General features: G+C 47.1%; 1 protein-coding gene across 2 annotated transcripts; it reads right to left on the reverse strand.

Annotated features, from left to right (window-relative positions):
• Window positions 1-8,215: 8,215 nt before the first annotated feature.
• Window positions 8,216-19,769, reverse strand: LOC149304650 (mediator of RNA polymerase II transcription subunit 29-like). 2 transcript variants are annotated; one of them, XR_016271803.1, is made up of 5 exons: window positions 19,435-19,769; window positions 16,630-16,688; window positions 16,431-16,515; window positions 15,342-16,013; window positions 8,216-10,101 (listed from the first exon to the last, which is right to left on the reverse strand). XR_016271803.1 is itself a non-coding variant. In XM_089478170.1 (4 exons), exons 1-4 carry the CDS (start codon window positions 19,717-19,719, stop codon window positions 15,786-15,788), a joined length of 657 nt encoding a protein of 218 aa, XP_089334296.1. In that variant the 5' UTR covers window positions 19,720-19,769; the 3' UTR covers window positions 13,713-15,785. The 2 variants fall into 2 exon arrangements, 1 of the variants encoding a protein (XP_089334296.1); XM_089478170.1 differs by lacking the exon at window positions 8,216-10,101 and having other exon boundaries at window positions 13,713-16,013.
• Window positions 19,770-20,529: the final 760 nt, after the last annotated feature.

A 20,529-nucleotide genomic window follows, 5' to 3' on the forward strand; every position in this document is an offset into this window, starting at 1 on the left:
AGAGCTGGAAACCCAGGATTTGCATCCACACTGCAGGCATTAAGAATTAAGTGTCAGAATCCGTAGCCAAAGTGCAATCTTTCCCAGCCCTGAGGAGCTAAGGATGTGAACCCACAAAGGCCAAGGACATAATTCGGTGCAGAATATGCCAGAGCCATGCGTGGGCAAACCCACATTTCCCCCTGGAGCTTTGCAGTCATCGCCAGCCACGGCAGCCACCACCAATGGATTCCCTTCCCTTCTGTCAGTCACCTCTTGTGCCCTAGAAATGGGCCAGAAGCAAAGTGAGTCACTGCATGAACTAGACAGAGACGCGGACGCTGAGTCGCCAAGGCTCGCCAGCCCTGCGAGGAAGGCTGGGACTCCTTGGCGGAGAGAAAGCACACAGGCTCTCCTTGCTTTGCTTTTCGAGACGTTATCGGCTCCTCGATCAGTACTTAATAATAACAAGATTATAATATAAATTAATAATTAACAGCAGGGGTTGCCACGCAGTCAAACCAGCCTCTCTATATGCCTTGAAGTTGACTTTTGGTGAATTTCCGAGGGTTTTCTTGGGCAAGAAGGCCAGTTTGGCCAGTTCCTTCCTCTGAAATAAAGCCTCCAGCAGCTGGAGTTCATTGGCAGTCTTCCATCCAAATACTAACCAGGGCTGACCCTGCTGAACATGCCAGATCAGATAGGAACCGCTCCCTTTAGGGTCTCTAGGAGATGGTCTGGGTGCCTTAACCATAACTAAAGATCAAAATGAAGCTCAAATGTACAATGCTGGTGTACAGAATGCAACTCAAGGCTTTGAACAGCACAAAATCTAGATTTTATTTTCTGGATTTTATTTTATATTTAAATTGGGTAATATACAAAATTCCTACGATTGTTGTTGTTGCTGTTGTGTGCTTTCAAGTTGTCTCTGACTTATGGTGCCCAGAGGGCAAGCCTATCATGGGGTTTTGTTGGCAAGATTTCTTCAGAAGGGGTTTGTTTTTGTCTTCCTCTGAGGCTGAGAGAGTGTGACTTGCCATGGATGGGTTTCCATGGATGAGAGGGGATATGAACCCTGGTCTCCCAAGAATTCTAGTCCGGCATTGAAACAACAACACCATGCTTGGTCTTGGGTTCTTCTTGGCAAATTTTTTTCAGACGAGATTGGCCATTGCCTTCCTTGCTGAGCCTGAGAGAGAGGTCACATTGGACCTTACCACACGGGGGCTTTTTGACCGTTATTTCGCATTGGCCAACCCGGATCCGCGTGATTTAGAATCGGAGTTCCACACCTGTGAGTCCGAGCCCAACATGCACACTGCTACACCATGCTGGCTGCCACAATTACAACCAGAAGCTTTACAAGATATAGGAAAATCAGATGGTCTTTACTTGGTAAAGTATGGGTGCCAGAGAAGGCATGCAGCCATGCCTGCCAGAGCTTAAAAGGCCCTGATGCTGGTCATTATTTGCTCCACATCACTCCAAGAAGTCCTTCCCTTTCCTGGAAAGAGCCTCAAAAATGGACCTTACGGCCACGGTTAGTTAATGCAATAGGTAGGCTTCCCTGCACGTAACTTGCCCCAAAGTTTCTGAACTGGGCCTCAGAGGTGAATTGTCCCCTTGGGCCAGCACTTTCAAATGGACCAATTGCCCCTCCAGAGGACAGACGCCAGCATCCTACCCTCAAACTCTCCAGATTAAAAAGAAAGATATTCTTGCAACCCCTATTCTTGATGATACACCATTTCCAAACCCTTTTAAAGGCAGTCTTTAGGCATTAAGCAGAAGGTTATCAGATGGTGGATAGCCATGCGAGGTTATCTCTTCAGGTGGCAATGGGTCATCATTTTAGCCTAAGGCTTGTTGTCCCTTTTAGATGGCAATTCTGGATCAAAGAGCATGCACAAGCCATCTGCCTGTTGTTTTTGGACAGGGCAGTGGTGATGCCCGTATCGGTTGTGGATCCGCTCTGGGTTTTATTTGAAGGTCCTATCCAAGTTGATGACCCTATTGGGGAGAAATAGGGTTTGACAGCCTTGGATAGTGTCTTTTCCATCATCAAGTTTATTTGTCCATGGCACAGTGTCCATTACAAAATGTTACAAAGGCACTGCGGGAAACTTGTAAAAATACAACCCGCTACCAGCATGCTTACAGGAAAAGTCTCCTACATAGTACAAGGAAAATACAGGAATTAAAACAATTAAAATTGCCGGGGGAAATGCCAGGGCAACAATAAGGCTACAACAACTGCTCCCCTTTACAGTCCGCTGATGATGATTTTAAATATTTGTAGCGGAAGGATAGTGTCTTGTTCCAGAATTAGGTGTAGATCCAGGCCTCTCCAAGGGTTCTTTTGGTGCTGGACCCTGACACATATTAGTGCTTTAGCGTAATTAGCGCATTGCACTAGTGACAGGGCCATTCTATTGGTGGTAAAGCACTAGTGCACTAATTACACTAGTATAATGCATTAATACACTAACCCAGTGTAAACACCAGCCTTTGTACAGCTACTAAAGCACTAAGGTGTATCAGTGTCTGGCACTGAAAGAAAAACTGTTGGTGGTAAATGGGTGCAGCAGGTGGTACCCAGCAATGAAGCGACCAAGGGTATGATTTGGACCCCAAACATATTCTACCCAAACTTATGCCCTGGCCAGAAATCCAATTGCCAAAACTATGGGGGAGTCCTTGGGTTGAGGGGCACCCACTCCAAGGTGAGGCTGACTGAAGGTGGGCTCCCAAGCCTTCTCCAGGGCAGAAGCAAACAAAGAAAACCAAAGTGCACAAGTGTGACTCATATGAGAGCTGTGCCAGCAGGTTAGCAACAGAGGAAAATCCACTCCCCCAGTCAGTTCTCAGCCTTCATCTCTTTTCCCAGCCTCAGACTGTAAAGGTAACGTAGAAGGTACCCAAACAAGATCATCCACCATCTTGAGGGGGAGAGAGGCCTGGCCTGAAAGACTAGGAGCCCTCCTTCCGACCACCATCTTGAGGGGGAGAGAGGCCTGGCCTGAAAGACTAAGAGCCCTCCTTCTGACCACCATCTTGAGGGGGAGAGAGGCCTGTTATGTTTTATTTTAACTTTGTACTGTACTTCCTTGTTGTACACCGCTTTGATCTAATTTGGAAAAGCGGTATATAAATAAACATTATTATTATTATTATTATTATTATTATTATTGACACGGGGATACAAGTTAACTCATTCACACCAGCGGACATCTGTTAATGTGGACCAGGGTCCCTTTTTTAAACATCTACTCAACTGGACGGTTCGGACCTTTATGCCAGTCGTCCCCATACTTTGGTCCTCCAGATGTTTTGGACTTCAGCGCCCGGCGTTCCTGATTGTTGGCCAAGCTGTTTGGGGCTTCTGGAAGTCAGAAGTCCAAAACACCTGGAGAACCAAAGTTTGGGCATCCCTGCTCTGGGCCTTCCCTTCAAACCAAAGCCTGGAGAAAGGAGATGATTTCTGAGAAAGGAAGGATAGACGGTCAAGTTGGGCAAAAATAAAAGCAAAAGGAGAGGAATGCGGGCAGGGAGATGCTCCATCCGCCTCTGATACCCATTATCCATGCCTGCTTGATCATTTCCCAGCGCCAGGGCCTGCGAAATGAGATCCCAGGCTGGTTCTGGAGGCGTAATTGTCCTCCCCAGCTGTGCCAAGAATCTGATCCTTTGCCAGGAAGCCTTGCTGGAGAGGAAAAGGTGGAGCATGGGTTCCTAAGCAGAGCATAAGGAGTTGTTTTCATGTTCTGGGGAAATCCCTGGCAAGCCCAGTGCTGTGGTGTGTTGTGTGCACACACAGGAGAAGAGGCAGGGCTAGGCCAGCAGCTGGAAATACCCCTTCTGGAGATCTACAGCAAACAGATGGAGCCCAGCCCTGGGAGGCTTCTGGTGTTCCAGCTGGGGTCAAGGGAGTGGGGATGTCTGGAAGGGGATTGCCGTCAGTCTGGCCTGTCTCTAGGGGCTTTTTTGCAGGACGCAGCTGGATAAGCCAGGGTTGATGTCTGGAGAGGAAAAATTCCACTGCATCCTGCCCTTCTTGGCACTGTTTCATACCTTCCAACTTGCCCGGTTTTAATTATTAATCCTGCACATATTCTCAGCCCCAGAAAACCTTGTGATAGATTTGCCTTAGGGTCACCAGAAGTCAGAAACATCTTGAAGGCACATAACAATAACCACTTGGCAGAGGAGGGAGAGAAGAGAGATGAGGATGGGATCTTGCTCTTCCCAGTAGGCTCAGGCAAAAGCAAACAGCAGCAGCCTTTCCTTCCTTGTGTGTTTTTCCTCATTAAAAACCTTTGCCACCTTGACCACATTCAGATGCCGCTTGGCCCCAAGTGTCTTGGTTTTCAGCTGCGAAACATTGGAGGGTATGATGTAGAGCCAGCGTGGCGTTATGGTTTGACAGTTGGAACTGGGGAGACCATGCTTTGGATCCCTGCTCAGCCATGGAAGCCCACTGGGTGACTTTGGGCAAGCCACACTCTCTCAGCCTCAGAGGGAGGCAACAGCAAACCCCCTCCGAACAAACCTTGCCACGAAAACCCTGTAATATAGGTTTGCCGTTAAGTCAGAAACGTCTTTGAAAGCATGCAACAATGACAATGATCCCACGGATTTAATAGGTCTACTGTAGCTGGATTATCAATAGGACTGCAAATCCCTAAATTCATTGGTATCATTCTAGACCAAATCCCTTGGCATGCAAGAATACGCAAACTAAAGCATTCTCAAAAGACAGCTATCCAACCTCTGGTTAAAGACCTCCAAGAAGGAGAACCCACCACCCTCCAAAGTAGTGTAATAAATAAGTCAAGAAGTTCTCCCCAAATGCTTTGGGATCTATGGCTGGGAATTCAAGGGCATCTTTTGACGCACTGGGCCATGGGTTGGCACTGTGGCAAATGAGACCGCTTCAAATACTGAGCCCACACTCCATGCATGCCCTTTGGACAGCCCAGCTGGCCTTGAGGAGGTGGGTGTGAAACCCGGGAGTGAAACGAACCCTCCACGTGACCCTTGTGTGATACGGCTGCCATGTTTCCAAAGATAGGAGAGGGCCTGTTTGTTCAGAGTTTACACATTGACAGAGCCCTCCTCGACTTACAGTGCGACGCAGCAGCCAGCTGCAAAATTGTGAGTAAGCGTGACGTTGCCGACACACTCATGACCACCCGGGTTATTCACCGTCTGGTTCTGTCTAATCGCCAGGCACCGGCTCTCGTCTCGCCCACTCCAGGCCTTGCGCTCTTTGCCATGTTTCGACCTCAAGCCGGGTCTGGGGTGGGGTGGGACTGATAGGAAACATTTGGGGGAAATGGGACATGTGGGGCTTACCTGAACTTGTGGGATTGCACCACCCATCAGCCCTAACTAGCACAGCTAATGGGGAGGAATACTAGGAGCTGCAATCCAACCATTATGTTTAACCATTATACTTGGGATACACAGAACTGGTATAACTACAAAATGGCAGACGTGTGGCCAGGGATAATGTGCTCAAGGTGGCATTTGTTATTAATAAGGAAAGACACACAAGATAGGAGAGGTTGCAGCTGTTTGCTTTTGCCAGAGATGACTGGGAAGGGCAAGATTTAGTCCCCAATTTTTAAAAATGGGGGTTCAGGTGGGCTTTTGGCACCAAAAAACTGGGGTTTCAGAGCTGCATTTGGCCCACTTTCTTTCCCCATCCCTGGCTTAGAGTGGTGGAGAGAGAGCTGGGAGATCAAGTTTCCAGTCCCTACCATTCCCTTGTAAACCCATCAGACCATCTTGGCATCCTGACCTACCTCAAAGGGTCCTTGTGAGGACATAGCAGGGGAGGAAGAGGGCCACGTGTGGCACCTTGGGGGAAAGGTGGCTTTAAAAACTGAAGAAGGGAAAGTGTACCAACAAAGCAATATTTGGACACGATGGCATCACTTGTCCTCGGCTCAGTGGATCAAAAGTAGACCTTTGGATCAAAATAAACAAAGGAGATAATCCACAGGCTGAACTTGACCCGGGATTTCCGGGAACTGTAAGGGTAGGGGATTCTGGGAAAAACAGTTGTCGGGTTTGGCAGGAGTCTGAAGTGCCAGTTGAGCAGTGAAAGGCCCCACTTGCAGATGGGAAATGGCTTCTCTCAGTTCCTCTGCAAATCTGGAGTCACTTCTCCTTTGGGTCGGTTGCGTAAAAATCCTGAAATGTCAGCGCAGAGAATTGGACGAAGAAGGAAGAGAAGAAAGAAGGGACTCTCCCAGAAATGGGTTTGTTGACATCCTCGCTCAGACCGTGAGGAAGTGGTTCATTTTGCGCACAGGAAATTGCGATGGGCCACAGGAGCATGAGCGTGCATGCGTCTTATCGCCTTCGAATTCTGGCCAACTCGTGCAATCGGTGATGCCCTGGCCTTCAGAATCAAAAACAAGCTTCTGCCCATCAAGCCTGGGAGCGAGCTTCAGAGAAGGAAGAGGAGGGAGCGTGGAGGTCTTGGGTTCAAATCTCAGGGTGCGCTTGGGTTGTAAAATGCCACCACCGTTGCAACGCACAAGACCTCGGGTCCCTGTAGGTGAAGTGGCACAAGGTTTGCCACACACATTGTCACGGGAGAGCCTATGCAAAGGCTTGGAGAATGGCACATTGCTGTGCCACATACAAAAGAGGAAACAAGCTCCATGGGCTCTGAGATGGCCAACTCCTTATTCCTGCATGGCGGGGTGTTGGACTGGCATGCCCTTGTGGGCTCTTCCAACCCTTCTATATGGTTTTCTCTTTGAAGCCGAGTTCAAGAGAGGCTTCCCATCACAAAGAAGGCGCTCACACAGTTAGGCACAAATGCACAGAAACAGACACGTTTGCCATTACCTCCCACTGCTTAGGTTTTGGTTTCCATCAAAACATATGTAATGATGCACCCGAAGAGCCCCTGGGAGGGTTTCCTGAGCTGCTCTGTCACGGCCTCAGCCCCCAGCCGAGCCGGATGGGATGAGTCAGGGCCCCAAATGTGTCTCAAGATCCAGGCCCAGACCATCCCTATTTCGGCAGCTGTGGTGTTTTCCCAGCCGGGTGGGCTGCAGGCGTGGGAAGCTGCCACTGCGCATCACTTCTGGGAGCCACATGGAAGGGTCAAAAGCAGGCTCAGAAAATGGCTGGCAGCTTCTGTGGCTGCATCCTCACTGGAGAAATAACCCGGTTTGGCACGGCTTTAACTCTTTCTGGCTCAAGGCTATGGAATTCTGGGAGTTGGAGTTTGTTGTGGGGGCCAGAGCGGTGACTTGTCGAAGGTCACCCATTGGGTTTCTTGGCCAAGCGGGGATTCGAACCCTGGCCTCCAGAGCCGTAGTCCAACACTCAAACCACTGTGCCACACATTCTCTCCAACACCAACACCTTCTACCAGCCTCCAGCTTATCTTTTGATTTCCGCTCCATTCTCCAAAGCCTGATTTCCAGACACTTATGAGAAACGTTGTGCATGGATTTGCACTCGCCAGGAAGGAAAATGCATGGGCGAAACGTGTTCGTTGCCAACAAGTCACGTTCTTGCTGAGACAGCAATGGGGTTGTGAGTACATGTGTGTGTTTTTGTCGCGGGGAGGTGTTGACTCATTTCCACACTTCTCAAGAACCAAACAAAGCCCGGCAAACCTGGAGAAGGTGCCGAGTCCAGGACTGGGGTGTGCGGGTGAGTCATAAGCAGAGATCCCATCACAGACGTCACACGCTGTTTTGCTTCTTCTGCAGGCCAGGATTTGCAAAATAGGTAGTTTTGGTTTAGTGTAAAAACAGAGGAAGGACAAAATCAAGGCAGCTGATAAGGAGGAAGATGGTTTCCAAAACAAGAGACCCGTGCCTTCCTGGAAGTCGCGCCCTTTCCTGGCACCTGATGGTTTGGGTGGTTCCTAAGAAGTGAGAGGAAAAGCACTTTGCACATGCTCAGGCATACCAGGTGCTGGAGCTGCGCTCTTGAACACAAAGCAGGTGCATAGGCTTAGCTGTTAAACATTTCTGGATTTTAGCAGCAGGGTGAATTGGGGAAGAAGGTCTTGATTCAGTCCAAAATGGACTGAAATGCTTGTGGGCAATTTCAATTCTAGACACAATCTAATAATTTGTTAATTGATTATCCAGTTCATCAATCAAGAATGGACCCTTACACAATAATGATTTCTACTTTTGTACCCACTCAAATAATCAGTCAATTAATTACTTTATCTGTCATATAGTTTATTAAAAGTTCAACAATTATTCTCTTAAACCAATTCTGCTGCTTGTTTTATTCATTAAAAGCATATTTCAACAGACGGAAAAGTCTTCCTGTTCCGCTTAAACAAATGCCTGTGCGTCAAATGTTGAGACGTATATTTTTCTTTGGACTACAAATCCTAGAATCTTTCAGCCGGCGTGGCTAAGGGTGCATCTACACTGTAGAAATAATCCAGGTTTGACACCACTTTAATAATAATAATAATAATAATAATAATGTCACACACTCTCAGCTCCAGAAAACCTCATGATATGGTCACCTTAAGGTTACCATAAGTCAGCAAGGACTTGAAGGCTAGCAACAACAGTCCTTGCACCTCCGAAATAATGTTTTAAGAAGGCAGGTCTAGAACATCTCTTGGCTATTCCCTGGCACTCTGCACATGGCCAGAGGCCTAACTATATGGGTGTTCTGTTTTGCTTTTTTCTGTTGCAATGCAATGCAATAAAAGCCTGGCTGGTTTTTTGTTTTTTACCCAACCGAGGTTCCCGTAAGCAAAGAGGACACCGGCGGCAATGCAAGGCCGACGGGTTCTTTCCCCTCCTGTGTTTCCTGATTCGCAAAAGGAAGAAAAGCCTGGGCTGACGAAGCGCTCTCCTTGCAGGATGTCTCAGCGTGGGAGAAACAGGGACCGAGCGGCTTATTAATCTAAACCCAATGCCCTTGTTATGTAACCGCAGTCACAATGGCAATTAGAGATTTTTAAATAACAAGCGATTAGTAATAATAGTACTGGCGTCTAATAATAAAAACCAAAGCGGCCCTTTCCAGTTCTGACAAAGTTGTGGCTCATCATGCCCTGCGTACGTGAATGAGCAATGCGGGTTTGCTTTTTGCAAAATCTCCCTTTAAAAAAGAAGAAAATAATAGTTTGGTTTTAATGTTGTTGTTCTTGTTGTGTGCCTTCAAGTCGTTTCCGACTTAATGGTAACCAAAGATGAATGTTTCATGGAGTTTCCCCGGCAAGATTTGTTCAGAGGAGGTCTGCCATTGCCTTTCCCAAAGGCTGAGAAAGTGTGACATGCCAAAGGCCACCCAGAGGGTTTCATGGCCAAGAGGGGAATCGAACCCGGGTCTCCAAAGGTGGTTGTGGTCGTTCTTGTTGTGTGCCTCCAAGTCACTTCCAACTCTATTATAGGGTTTCCTTGTCAAGATTTGTTCAGAGGAGGTTTGCCACTGCCTTCCTCAAAGGATGAGAGAGTGTGACATGCCCAAGGTTACCCAATGGGTTTACATGGATGATCAGGGGCTTGAACCTTTTGCCCTGTTCCATAACAAACCACAATTCCCAGAATCCCATAACATGGAGCCATGGCAGTTAAAGTGGTGCCAGAGTGGATTATTTCAGCAGTGTGGATGCAACCTTAATGAGAAAAACACATTGGTGGGAAACAATTGCCTATCTCCCACATCAGCCTTAGAAGAGATGCTCTATGTGAGTTACCACACTGGGGTTGTACCAACCCTAGCAATGCCACTGCATCTTCTATCATCCTGCTCATCCATGCTTGCAGGACTCCATCTCTTAGTGCAGTAGGCTGGATTTTAATGCGCATTTTGGAGGAGTGGGATTGGGAAAGCGATCGAAGCCGCTTTCAAAATGTCTCTGTTTCTCTCTCCCACTTCCCCCCTTTATCCTCAACTTACTTCAACTGCTACAAAGGGGGTTCAAGGTGCAAAAGTGGTTTGTGCTCCATTAAATCACGAAGAGTGGAGGAGCAAATTCTTATCCTTCCCAGTAGACGCAGGCAACAACAAACCGCTGCAACCTCAGCTGTCCTGTGTCTTCTTCCTCACTGATAATCTTCTCCATCTTGACCGCACTCCCATGTTGTCGTTCACAGCCTTGGGTCCCTATATTGGGAGAACGGTGGGATATAAGAAAATAGTATAATAATAATAACCACAACAACAACAATAATGTGTCCGATGGCCACATGTGTCCTATGATTCTATGGTTCTCATCTGTGAAATGTTGGAGGGCATCATCAGGCTGGGAGAGCATTGATCAATTTGGGAGGCATAGGTCTAAGAATGGTCAATGAGTGCTTTAAATAAATGACATTAAAACAACCATGTCATGTAGTGGTTTGAGTGTTGGACTATGGCTCTGGAGACCAGGGTTCAAATCCCAGCTTAGCCATGAAACCTACTAGGTGACCCTGGACAAGTTACACTCTCTCAGCCTCCAAGGAAAGCAATGGCAAACCTCCTCTGAACAAATCTTGCCAGGAAAACCTCATGGCATGTTCGCCTTACGATCGCCGTAAGTCGGAAACGATATGAAGCCATGTGACAACAACAACAAACCATGCCATGGTGTCTGGTTGCAACCTGGAATGTCCCTTTGCCATAAGAGAGGAGGATGTGAGAGTCAGGAAATGAAAACTTAAATGTGTAACCGTTAAAAGTGAAACACACAGGTATCATTCCTCAGTCTTTAATGTTCGCAAAACCAAGGTTCAATCTAGCACTAGAAGACAGGGAAAAGTGTGCCCCCACCAGGCCAAAAAGGAGATTTGCAAATGAAGGGTGCATAGCTGGACATCAGACCTTCACTTTCTGCAAAACATTAACCAAAGTGGCCTCACACCAACAACCCAAAGTGCATCTGCACCGTAGAAATAACGCAGTTCGACACCACTTTAACTGCCCCAGTTCCATCCTTTCAAATCTGGGATTTGTAGTTTTGTGAGGCAGCAGCACTCTTTGGCAGATAAGTCCAACAACCTTGTAAACCTACAAAAGCTAGGATTTCATAAGATGGAACTACAGCCCTTAAAGTGGCATCAAACTGCATTATTTCTACAGTGCAGATGCACCCCCAGATGTTTCAGTTCTGAAGGAATCTTGGGATATTCCGGTGACCAGAGGTCCTAACCACAAAGGAGGACAAGGCACTGCAAAATATAGGACATTCATGAAAAATATAGGAGATTCCCAAACAAAAGCTAAAAAAAGTGCTCATAGAAATATCAATGCATGCTTCTTAGCCATGCTCTGAATGGAGGACATGCTGGGATTCCTCCTGGGCAGAAGGTTGAAATGGAGGATCTGTCCTGGAGAAGGACATGTGGTCACCCTGTCCTGTGGCTGTGTGGGACTGAAATCTGTGCCATAGTAAAAGGAGAGTGCCTCTGAGCATGTGAACTGAGGCCAATTTCCAGGCCCTTAGACTTTTGCTGGTGAGACAAGCCAAAAAGGAAGAGAGGTGGAATCTGAAGTTTCATTGAGAAGGTTTCTTTTTGGACTGCAACTCCCACCATGCTGGTCAGGGAGGGGGATAATGGGAGCTGTAGTCCAAAGAAAGGGACTTTCCTGAGCTTGGTGAACAAAATACTCTGCTTTCTGTTTAATGCTAGATTTTTCCCTTGGGAGCTGAGAAGTGAGTCAACCTTTTGGCAGATGCTTTACACACAGGACCTTGTCTTGGGTTTTGATTCATCCCTGGATTAAACAATGACAGGATTGTTACTTTCCAAGAGCTGGGTTTGGGTGGTGGCAGTAGCGGCAGCTGGAGTTTCTTGGAGAAATGCAGGCACCTGCGCATAAAGCCAAAGAGTCTGATAAACCACTTGGAAATTTTTGTTTTTGCAGATAGACACTCAGGGACAATGTTTGCCCTTGGCTTCCTTATCTGCTGGAACAATGTTTTGAATTAGGGAACTGGGAAATTAAAAACCCATGGAGTGTGTGTGTATAGGTTTGAATCCCAACTTGGCCATGAAACCCACTGGGTGCCCTTGGTCAAGTCACACTCTCTCAGCCTCAGGGAAAGGCAATGGCAAACCTCCTCTGAACAAATCTGGCCAAGAAAACCCCATGATAGGTTTGCCTTAGAGTTGCCATAAGTTGGAAATGACTTGGAAGACACACAACAACAACAAACCAAAAGTGCTGAAGATATACTCTCCTATGGTCCCCACTTTAGTAGAGACAGTCTAGATTAATCCTCTATCATCCCACTTTTACAGTTGCATTTAAACTGCCCCGGTCTGTCTCTCCTCCTCCGGCTTTGTCCTCAGCCTACTCCAATTCCTGCAAAAACAGTTTGCACTCAGAGGAAAGCAATAGCAAACCTCGTCCGAACAAACCTTGCCAAGAAAACCCCAGGATAGGTTTGCCTTAGGGTCGCCAGAAGTCAAAAATGGCTCGAAGGCACACAACATAAATAAGCTTGACGCTGTCCAAACAGACCAGTGGAGCATGGTTTGACTCCTCAGCTCAAAGCAAAGCAGTGATGTGTCATTCTTGGAATCCACCTTTGGCCATCCTTCGGGGAATGAGCCCCTTTGGGAATGCCAAACGGGGATCTTTTTTTCCCTTTTCTCGAGGCCTGCGGTTTGGCAGGAATTGCCTTTTTCCAATATCTCACCCTCTCCCTCCCTCTCTGGCTCCCAGCGCCAAAAAGAGAGGAAAGAGGTGCAGCCAAAACAACTTGGGACAAGCTGTTCTCTCTGGGCCACTGTGGTTTTCTCTGCCCCTTTCTTCCTCCCAAAAGCAGGGTGGGGAGAAAGGCCTTGAGACATGACTGCAAGCAAGGGAGAAGGTACCAAGAGGCTGCTGGTTTTTTCCAGGATTGAGCTGCTGGATTGTAAAAGAAATACAAAATCTAGGGAAGAGAGATTGGGAGGGAGAGGCACACACCGGGCTGCTGTGATGCAACGGTGCTTTTCCGGCCACAAGTCCTACTACAGAGAACTGGATGTCCCTTTCTTCCTCTCTGCTTCTTGGAAATATATATATATATATATATATATATATATATATATAGCAAAAGCTCCCATGTGGAGTTTGCGGAGGAACCAGGTGCACAAGCGTGGGCAAGGGAAACAGAAGCCAGCCTTGTCCTTTTCTTGGCAAGCCAAAGAAACCACAGAGGCACTTGTGATGGATTGGGCCAAGTTTTGCTGGAAGCGGGTGGGATGGGCCTGTTTCTTTCTAAGCTGCCCAGACTTTTAAAGCCTCTCATATCTCCTGCAACTGTCCCGATTTGGAAGGGATGTTGAACTGTCCTGATTTTCATTCATCATCCTCCATCATCCCACTTTTCAGCTGCTTTTTAAAATATTCAAGCTATGTGGCCAATATTCTAGAAGAGTTTATTCCTGATGTTTCTCCATCTTCTCTGAAGATGCCAGCCGCAGCTGCTGGCGAAACGTCAGGAATAAACTCTTCTAGGACATGGCCTCATAGCCCGAAAAACTCACCCAAAACTATGTAAGCTGTTAGCTTTGTGTCAAATGCCCAGCAGTGATTCCCAAACTTTGGTCTTCTAGGTGTTTGGGACTTCAGCTCCTAGAAGCCCCAGCCAGCTTGGCCAATAGTCAGGAATTCTTGGAGCTGAAGTCCCAAACATCTGGAAGACCAACGTTTGGGAACAGTAAAATAAACAAGTGTTCATCCACACGCAGCAGAAGAACCCATGTATCGCAGAGCGATGGCGCACTGGGGATGGTCAGAGGTGTTATTTCAGTTTTTATTTGGGAGGAAAATAAATCAAAAGCCACCCTCCGGATAAGTCGCCATACAAACCCAAGAAACTCCTTCGTCTGAGTCAACAAGAGGCCGGTTAGATAAGAAAACTGATTTTGAAAAGAACACTTAAGAAAATTCAAACATATATATACACATACCCATGCTAATAAAGAAACAAAGGTGGTTGCTATGAGAAAATTCTTGCACAATGGGAGTTCAGAGAACAAGGGACGTGTTGATCCTTCCCTATAGAGAATGACACATTTCCTCCCGCTTGGTGCTGCCCTATTCTCTGAGTTCTCACAAAAAAACGGTAGTGAAACCCACAAGAAATAGGGAAGGAGGTATCCAAAGAGAAAGCGTGGGGCGGGGGTCAGGCAGGGCGGATATCAACATTACAGCCCAGCTCTCAGGTTCCTTTCTCTGAAAAGGGACTCTCTTGGGTGGTTTTTAAGGGATCACAATTCCCAGACCCTTTCAAACCACACCGTTACAGCATTTTGGGAACTGGCACGGTGGCATTGTGGGATTTATAGTTTGTTGAGGGCACAGAGCTCTCTGGTGGTGAATTCTAAATACCTCCATCAAATGGCAAATCCCAGGAGTCCACTGGATGCTGCCATGACATTCAAAAGGGTCTCAAAATGATGTACTGTGAAAGAGACCTTTAAGGTCTCTTGAGTTGTAAGATGTTAAGTCCCCAGACAGGAGGGTTTGCTTTGGGACCACAAGAAAACCCAATGAGAGCAGAATTCACTCTCAGCAGCACAAAGAGAGTTTTGGGGAGCATGTTCAACTTGAACCAAGATCCCTGGGTCACATTCTGTGATACTGACATGCTTTGTTCTGAACACACATTAAGAAGGGAAAGTACAGATTTCGGCATTTTATATCCAGGCCCAGGATATCTGATTTCCAGAGATATTTATCCAATGACAGAAAAATGTAACATCAGACACTTATACATACACAAGGACCCACATCAGGGATTGACAAAGTGCTGCCTGCTGGCGCATGCAGTCCCTAGACCCCAATTTGGGGTAACTAAAGCCCCTCACTAGTTCCAATAAGCCCTATTTTATTTTTTTAAAGGTGTAATTTTCAGGCAGCTTTTGCCACTAAACCACACAAACGCATGACAACACATGACAATACCCTCACAAGCATTGCAGAACTGTCCCAAGTATCTCCATTCTGCCTCTGTAGGCCTTCTCAAAATGATGAGCAGAAGTGATGTGGCATCACATTCGTCACTATTTTGAGAGGGACTGCAGAGGAAAACCATGGCATTTGGGCTTCAGGTGAAGTTTGGTGTATGTGCACAAGGATGCGAGAGTTGGCACTTGGCCCCCAAGTTACCTTGACTTAGATGGTGGAAAGGAAGTCAAGGTGAAAAAATTCAAGGGGGTCTGGAGGGGAATCTCCCTTCACAGTGATTCCTTCTGGGAGGGATGCTTGAGGGAACTTTGCAAAGTCTGTTTCCAGACCCACTTTGTCTGGAAGGAGTGCAAACCAAACAGCTGATGGAATGATAAAAACACATAGCCAGAGGAACAGTTACTAACAGTGGGTGGTTGCTCCTATTATGAGATGTTCCTTAAGGTCCGTCCACAAACCTGAAATGGTGGATTGAGAACAGCCAGGTAAATCCAAGAGGGAGCCTGTGCCCTTCAAAACTCCATAAAGCCTTCTCTGCAGTTCACAAAACCAACCTGCAACCAAACAACTCCAACCCTTGTGCAGTGTACAGATCTCAAGGGTGGTGTTAGCAGCCCACATGTGGCCCATGGGTCACACTTCCCTCAACCCTGCTGTACACAGAGAGGAGCATGAACAATAGGGCTAGCAACCTAGACTGAAAAAAACAAAACCCAAAGTAGGAAACAGCTTGGTGAATCCCAGTCAAACAAAAAGGGGAAAGAAACCAAGGGCAGATGCAGGAGCCAGACTAAGAAGCTCTGTGCCCAGTTCGCGTTGGCTGTGCCGCCCTCTCCTGGGCTCCAGTAGACAGGCCCAGTGAGTTCTAACCCAGAAGCCATGGGCTTGGTTGCCACCTGTGGTTACAGCACCCCCTGGGAGGGCACTTTGCCAGTGATCTTGTTGGAGCACTCGAGGAGGGCGTTGTGGATATCCTTGGCGCACGAGATCTGGGACTTGATCATGCTGAGGTACTGGGTGTAGGGAAGGCTCTCTGTCTGGACAGCGTCCGGCTTGGTGGCCGTTGGGACGAGGGTCGGGGAGTGCTTGGCGCTGTCGAAACTCTGGGAGAGGCACTCGTAGGCCAGGCGCTGTGGCAACAAGAAGGGAGAAGGAACAGAGAGGTGAGAAGAGAAGAACCATCTTTGCTGGATAGGGCTGAGGACTAGAAACTTGAGGTAGTGTCTAACTAACTGTTTCCGATGGGGAGCAGCTAGTTGTCCCTATGCCCCTCTGCACCTGCTCCTGGGAAAAGGCCCATCAGGGTTGAAAAGAAACAGATTTACCCTACCCTTTGCCTTCTCACCCACTAGTCAGGGATAAACTAAACTGTGATTCCCAAACACTGGTCCTCCAGGTGTTTAGGACTTCAGCTCCCCGAAGCCCCAAAGGCTGAAACTGACAGTTAATAGGCAAGTATTGCATTAGATAGTCCACCCTGACAAGAGGTTGAACTAGATGGCCTTTGGATTCCCTTCCAAATGATGATGCTACCCAGGGATGCTCACCAGGCAGAGTTCTAGCTGGTCACACAAGGCATAGAATTCTTCTAGGCTCTTGTCCACTCTCTGAACAGGGCCATCGTTGCTTTTTCTGAAACGGGAGAGAGGAGAGCTTTTTATTTGGGGTGTTTATACAGTTTATACAGAAGCTGGAAAATGCAAAATGGTGTGGAAGGGATGATATTTGAATAAAACACAGACTCACTGGCCACTGTCAATGTTTGTGTTCTGCACAAAGTTCTGAGCGGCTACTTTCATCAGGTTCTGGAAAAAAGAGAGAAGAGGAGTATATTCCGTTACAAAATTGAAGCTTTTGACCAGCCCTCCACAACCCTAGGCCCTTTTCACACCACACAGCCATAGCACTATGACTGAATCACAGAGCAATTGAATCCCGGGATCTGTAGTTTGTTGTAGCACCAGAGCTCTCTGACAAAGAAGGCTAAACATCTCACAAAACTACAGTCTCCAGTAGGTCCCAGTATTCAAGCTGTGTTCTGGCTGGGAGTGGGAAGCCTGTATCTTTTGAGTTGCTGGATTACAAGCCCTATCAGTCCTAGCCATCAGAGGAAATGGTGAGGAACATTGGGAACTGTATTTCAGCAATTTATGGAAGGCCACACAATTCTCACCGGAAAGCATCACAGACTTGGAACAATTACTAAGGAAGGTCAAAGACAAAAGTGCGATGGTGAACATAAGGAAAGCAACAATAAAACACCATGGAGTGGATGCAGAAGCTCAACCCAGGTAACCAGGAAATCGAAACAGTTAAAGATTTCTCATACGACTGCAGTCAAGAAGTCAGAAGACTAGGAATGGGAAGGGCAGCTATGGAAGAACTAGTCAAGATCCTAAAGAGGAAAGCTATACAACTGAGCACTAAAGTTGCTTTCAGACCGCAGCGCTATTGTCCTGTTGTTGCATTAACGCAAACTCCTGTTAATGCAAAATGCTGGGCAATGCCACTTCAATGACGGGATCTGCGTGGCAGGGACGTAGCTAGGATTTTAGGAAGGGGGGGTCCAGACTAAGTGGCACCATTATAATGGGGCTTGAGTGCGGTGGTGCAGCAGCACACACCATTCATTTTTCTAATGGAAGGGGGGGGGGGTCTGGACCCCCAGAACCCCCCCCCCCCCGGCTACGTCCCTGTGCGTGGCGTTGTTTGAAAGTCACAATTGTGCTCAATCACACTTTCCGGATGGGATAAGTGTGACGTTGTACGAAAATCTTCTCGTGATCGCGCTATGAGGTTGGGGAAAGGACGGGACAAGGACGTTTCGTCCCCTGTATGAAAATCTCTAATGTCCAAAGAGCTTTAGGTTCCCATCTGTAGGGATTCCAGAAAAAGCAGCCTGATTTCCAGGAACCTTTGAGCACAGGAAATTCACAGACAACGCCAACGCTACGGTTGACTTTTGATCCTGCAAGGAAAAAAAGAAAGAGAGAAGATGGTGTTGATGATGATGAGATGTTGTTCTGGGGTTATGAGAAGGCAAGCCAGAGGGCAAAGTCCACGTTCTGTGTTTCCACTCAATGTTTCTGATACTCCTAATAGTAAACTGCCCCCCTTTCCATGCCTCCGGATGCAGTGAATCATTTACCAGAAGCACTGGAGACAGCCCTGGTAGGAAAGCATCCATTCCGGAAGCTTCCGCTGCTCGGCTCAAAAGTCATCGAAATTCAGTATTTGGTACATGTGGCTCAAGGCGGACGCTTCGTTCTTGCAGAAGGAGTCAGCTGCCTGGTTCTGCTCCATCATATATATATATATATATATATATATATAGTAGCGTTAAAAATAATACAGCCTGACTTGGCAAAAGCTATTTTAAACAAACAAACAAACAAACAAACAAACAGCCACAGGTTTGCAAAATTTGGAAGAATCGGGAGGAATGGAGAAAGAAAAAGGAGGAAGAAACGAAGAGCGGGAAAAGAAGCGGCCGGCGAAGGATCTTTATTTTATTTATTGTTTCATTTATTGATTTCATTTCTAAGCCGCCTTTCTCCCCGGAAAGGACCCCAGGCGGTTCCCAAGACAGAGAAAACATTTTTAAAACTTTGCAAACTGGGAGATTCTGGGACTTGCAGCCCCCAAAAGACGTAACCCAAGAGAGGCGTCCTCAAACTTTATAGTAATCTGGATTATTGTATTTATCATCTCTTAATTCAAAATATTCAGGAGACTAAACGGTGGGTTTGACACTACTTTAAGAGCTGTAGCTCCTTCCTGGGGAACCCTGGGCTTTGTAGTTTTAACAAGATCTCCAGCCTTCTCTACCAAGAGTGCTGGAGCCTCACAAAACTACAGATCCCAGGATTCCACAGGATGGAGCCAGGACAGTTAAAGCGGGGTGAAACTGCCTAGTTTCTATAATGTAGGCTTCACAAGGCTCAGTGCTATGGAATCATGGGATATGTAGTTGCTATGGAATTCTGGGATATGTTTGGAATGAAATCTTGGGATATGTCGTTCTGGATGTTTTTAATTGCATTTTTTTAGAAAAACTGTGAGCCGCTTTGTATTCCAACTTGGCAAAAAAGTGGGATATACATAATAATAATAATAATAATAATAAGAAGTGAGATATTTAGTCTTCAATGGCTCTGGGGCCACCACAAAACTACAAATCCCAGGATTCCACAGGATGGAGCCATGTCAGTTAAAGCGGGGTCAAACTACTGCCTAGTTTCTACAATGGTAGACTTCACAAGGCTCAGTGCTATGGAAACCTGGGATATGTCGTTCTGTATGTTTTTAAGCCACTTTGAGTTCCATTTTGGCAAAAAAAAGAGGGAAATAAATATAAATATAACTATATAGCGCATAAATGCTTCTCCTGGTTTAGAATTGCATGTATGTACAGTGCTACATCAATAAAACTTAATAACAGTAGTACAAACTCGAGGGCTTTGAAACTGAGGCCTTTTTCTAGGCCGCGTCGCCATGGGAACGGGCCACGTGACCCTCTTTCCGCCTCCAAGCCCCGCCCCCTTCCCTCACCTGGAGGCTCTCCTTCAGCTGCGGCAGCAAAAGGCGGAAGCGCTGCACCGGGTCGAAATCCTGCGCCTGCGCGGCCACTTGTATCCCGGATGGAGCCTGGCCCACCGCTAAGGGAGCCCCTCCCGCTGTGCCCTGTCCCGGCCCCGCTTGCCCTCCAGCGCCGGAGCCAGGAGCCGAGGTGGAGGCTCCAGCGGCGGCGGAGGAAGCAGAAGGAGGCCCCACTTGCGCCTGCAATAGGGTCAACTGCTGCTGCTGTTGCTGCTGCTGCTGTTGAGCCGCCGCCATCTTACCTCATGCAACCCATATGGCCTCAGGGGACTACTGTTCCCGGCGTCCCGCGCAGCAATTGACCAAGGGGAGGGACTACGGCTCCCGGCATGCACTGCGAGAGTACTGAGGAGGGAAAAATGATGTCCGTTCCCAGCATGCATCGCACAACTCCTCTGAGGGGGAGAAACAAAGGCCCCATACAGACTGCCAAAATAAAGCTGCTTGGGGTCTCTTTGGAGGGATGCTGTTTAAATGATGCATGCACCCTAAGAATCCGGAAGCTGCACCAAAGCTGCGCTCCAGTGCTTAGGAATGGAGTGTGGCTTTGGCGCGACCTCCGGACTCTTAGGGCCCATGCGTCATTGAAATAGCATACCTCCAAAGAGACCCCAAGCAGCTTTATTTTGGCAGTCTGTAACAGGCCAAAGTAACTAAGCGTGAGGGGAAGGAGCTACCCGGCATGCGCTGCGAGAGTACTGAGGGGAAAAAATAAAGACCGTCAGTTCCCAGCATGCACCGCGCGACTCCTGAGGCGAAAGTTAAGTTCGAGGGAGGGAGGGTACCCGGCATGCACTGCGCGAGTAGTGAGGCCAAGAAAACATCAGTTCCCAACATGCACCGCGCAAATACCGAGTGGCAAAACATTAATCTGGGAGTCTTGAAAATAAAAGCCTATTTATTTAATAATAATAATAATAATGTTATATTAGAAATATAATATCCTAATATAATATATAATGAAATATGATATTAATATAACATAAAATAACATATATAATTAAAATATAATAAAATATTAATATAAAATAATATATATTATATCAT

Source organism: Sceloporus occidentalis, unplaced genomic scaffold (genome assembly GCF_023333645.1).
Source record: "Sceloporus occidentalis isolate IW3139 unplaced genomic scaffold, rSceOcc1.0.p SCAF_13, whole genome shotgun sequence".
NCBI classification, from domain to species: Eukaryota; Metazoa; Chordata; class Lepidosauria; order Squamata; family Phrynosomatidae; genus Sceloporus; species Sceloporus occidentalis.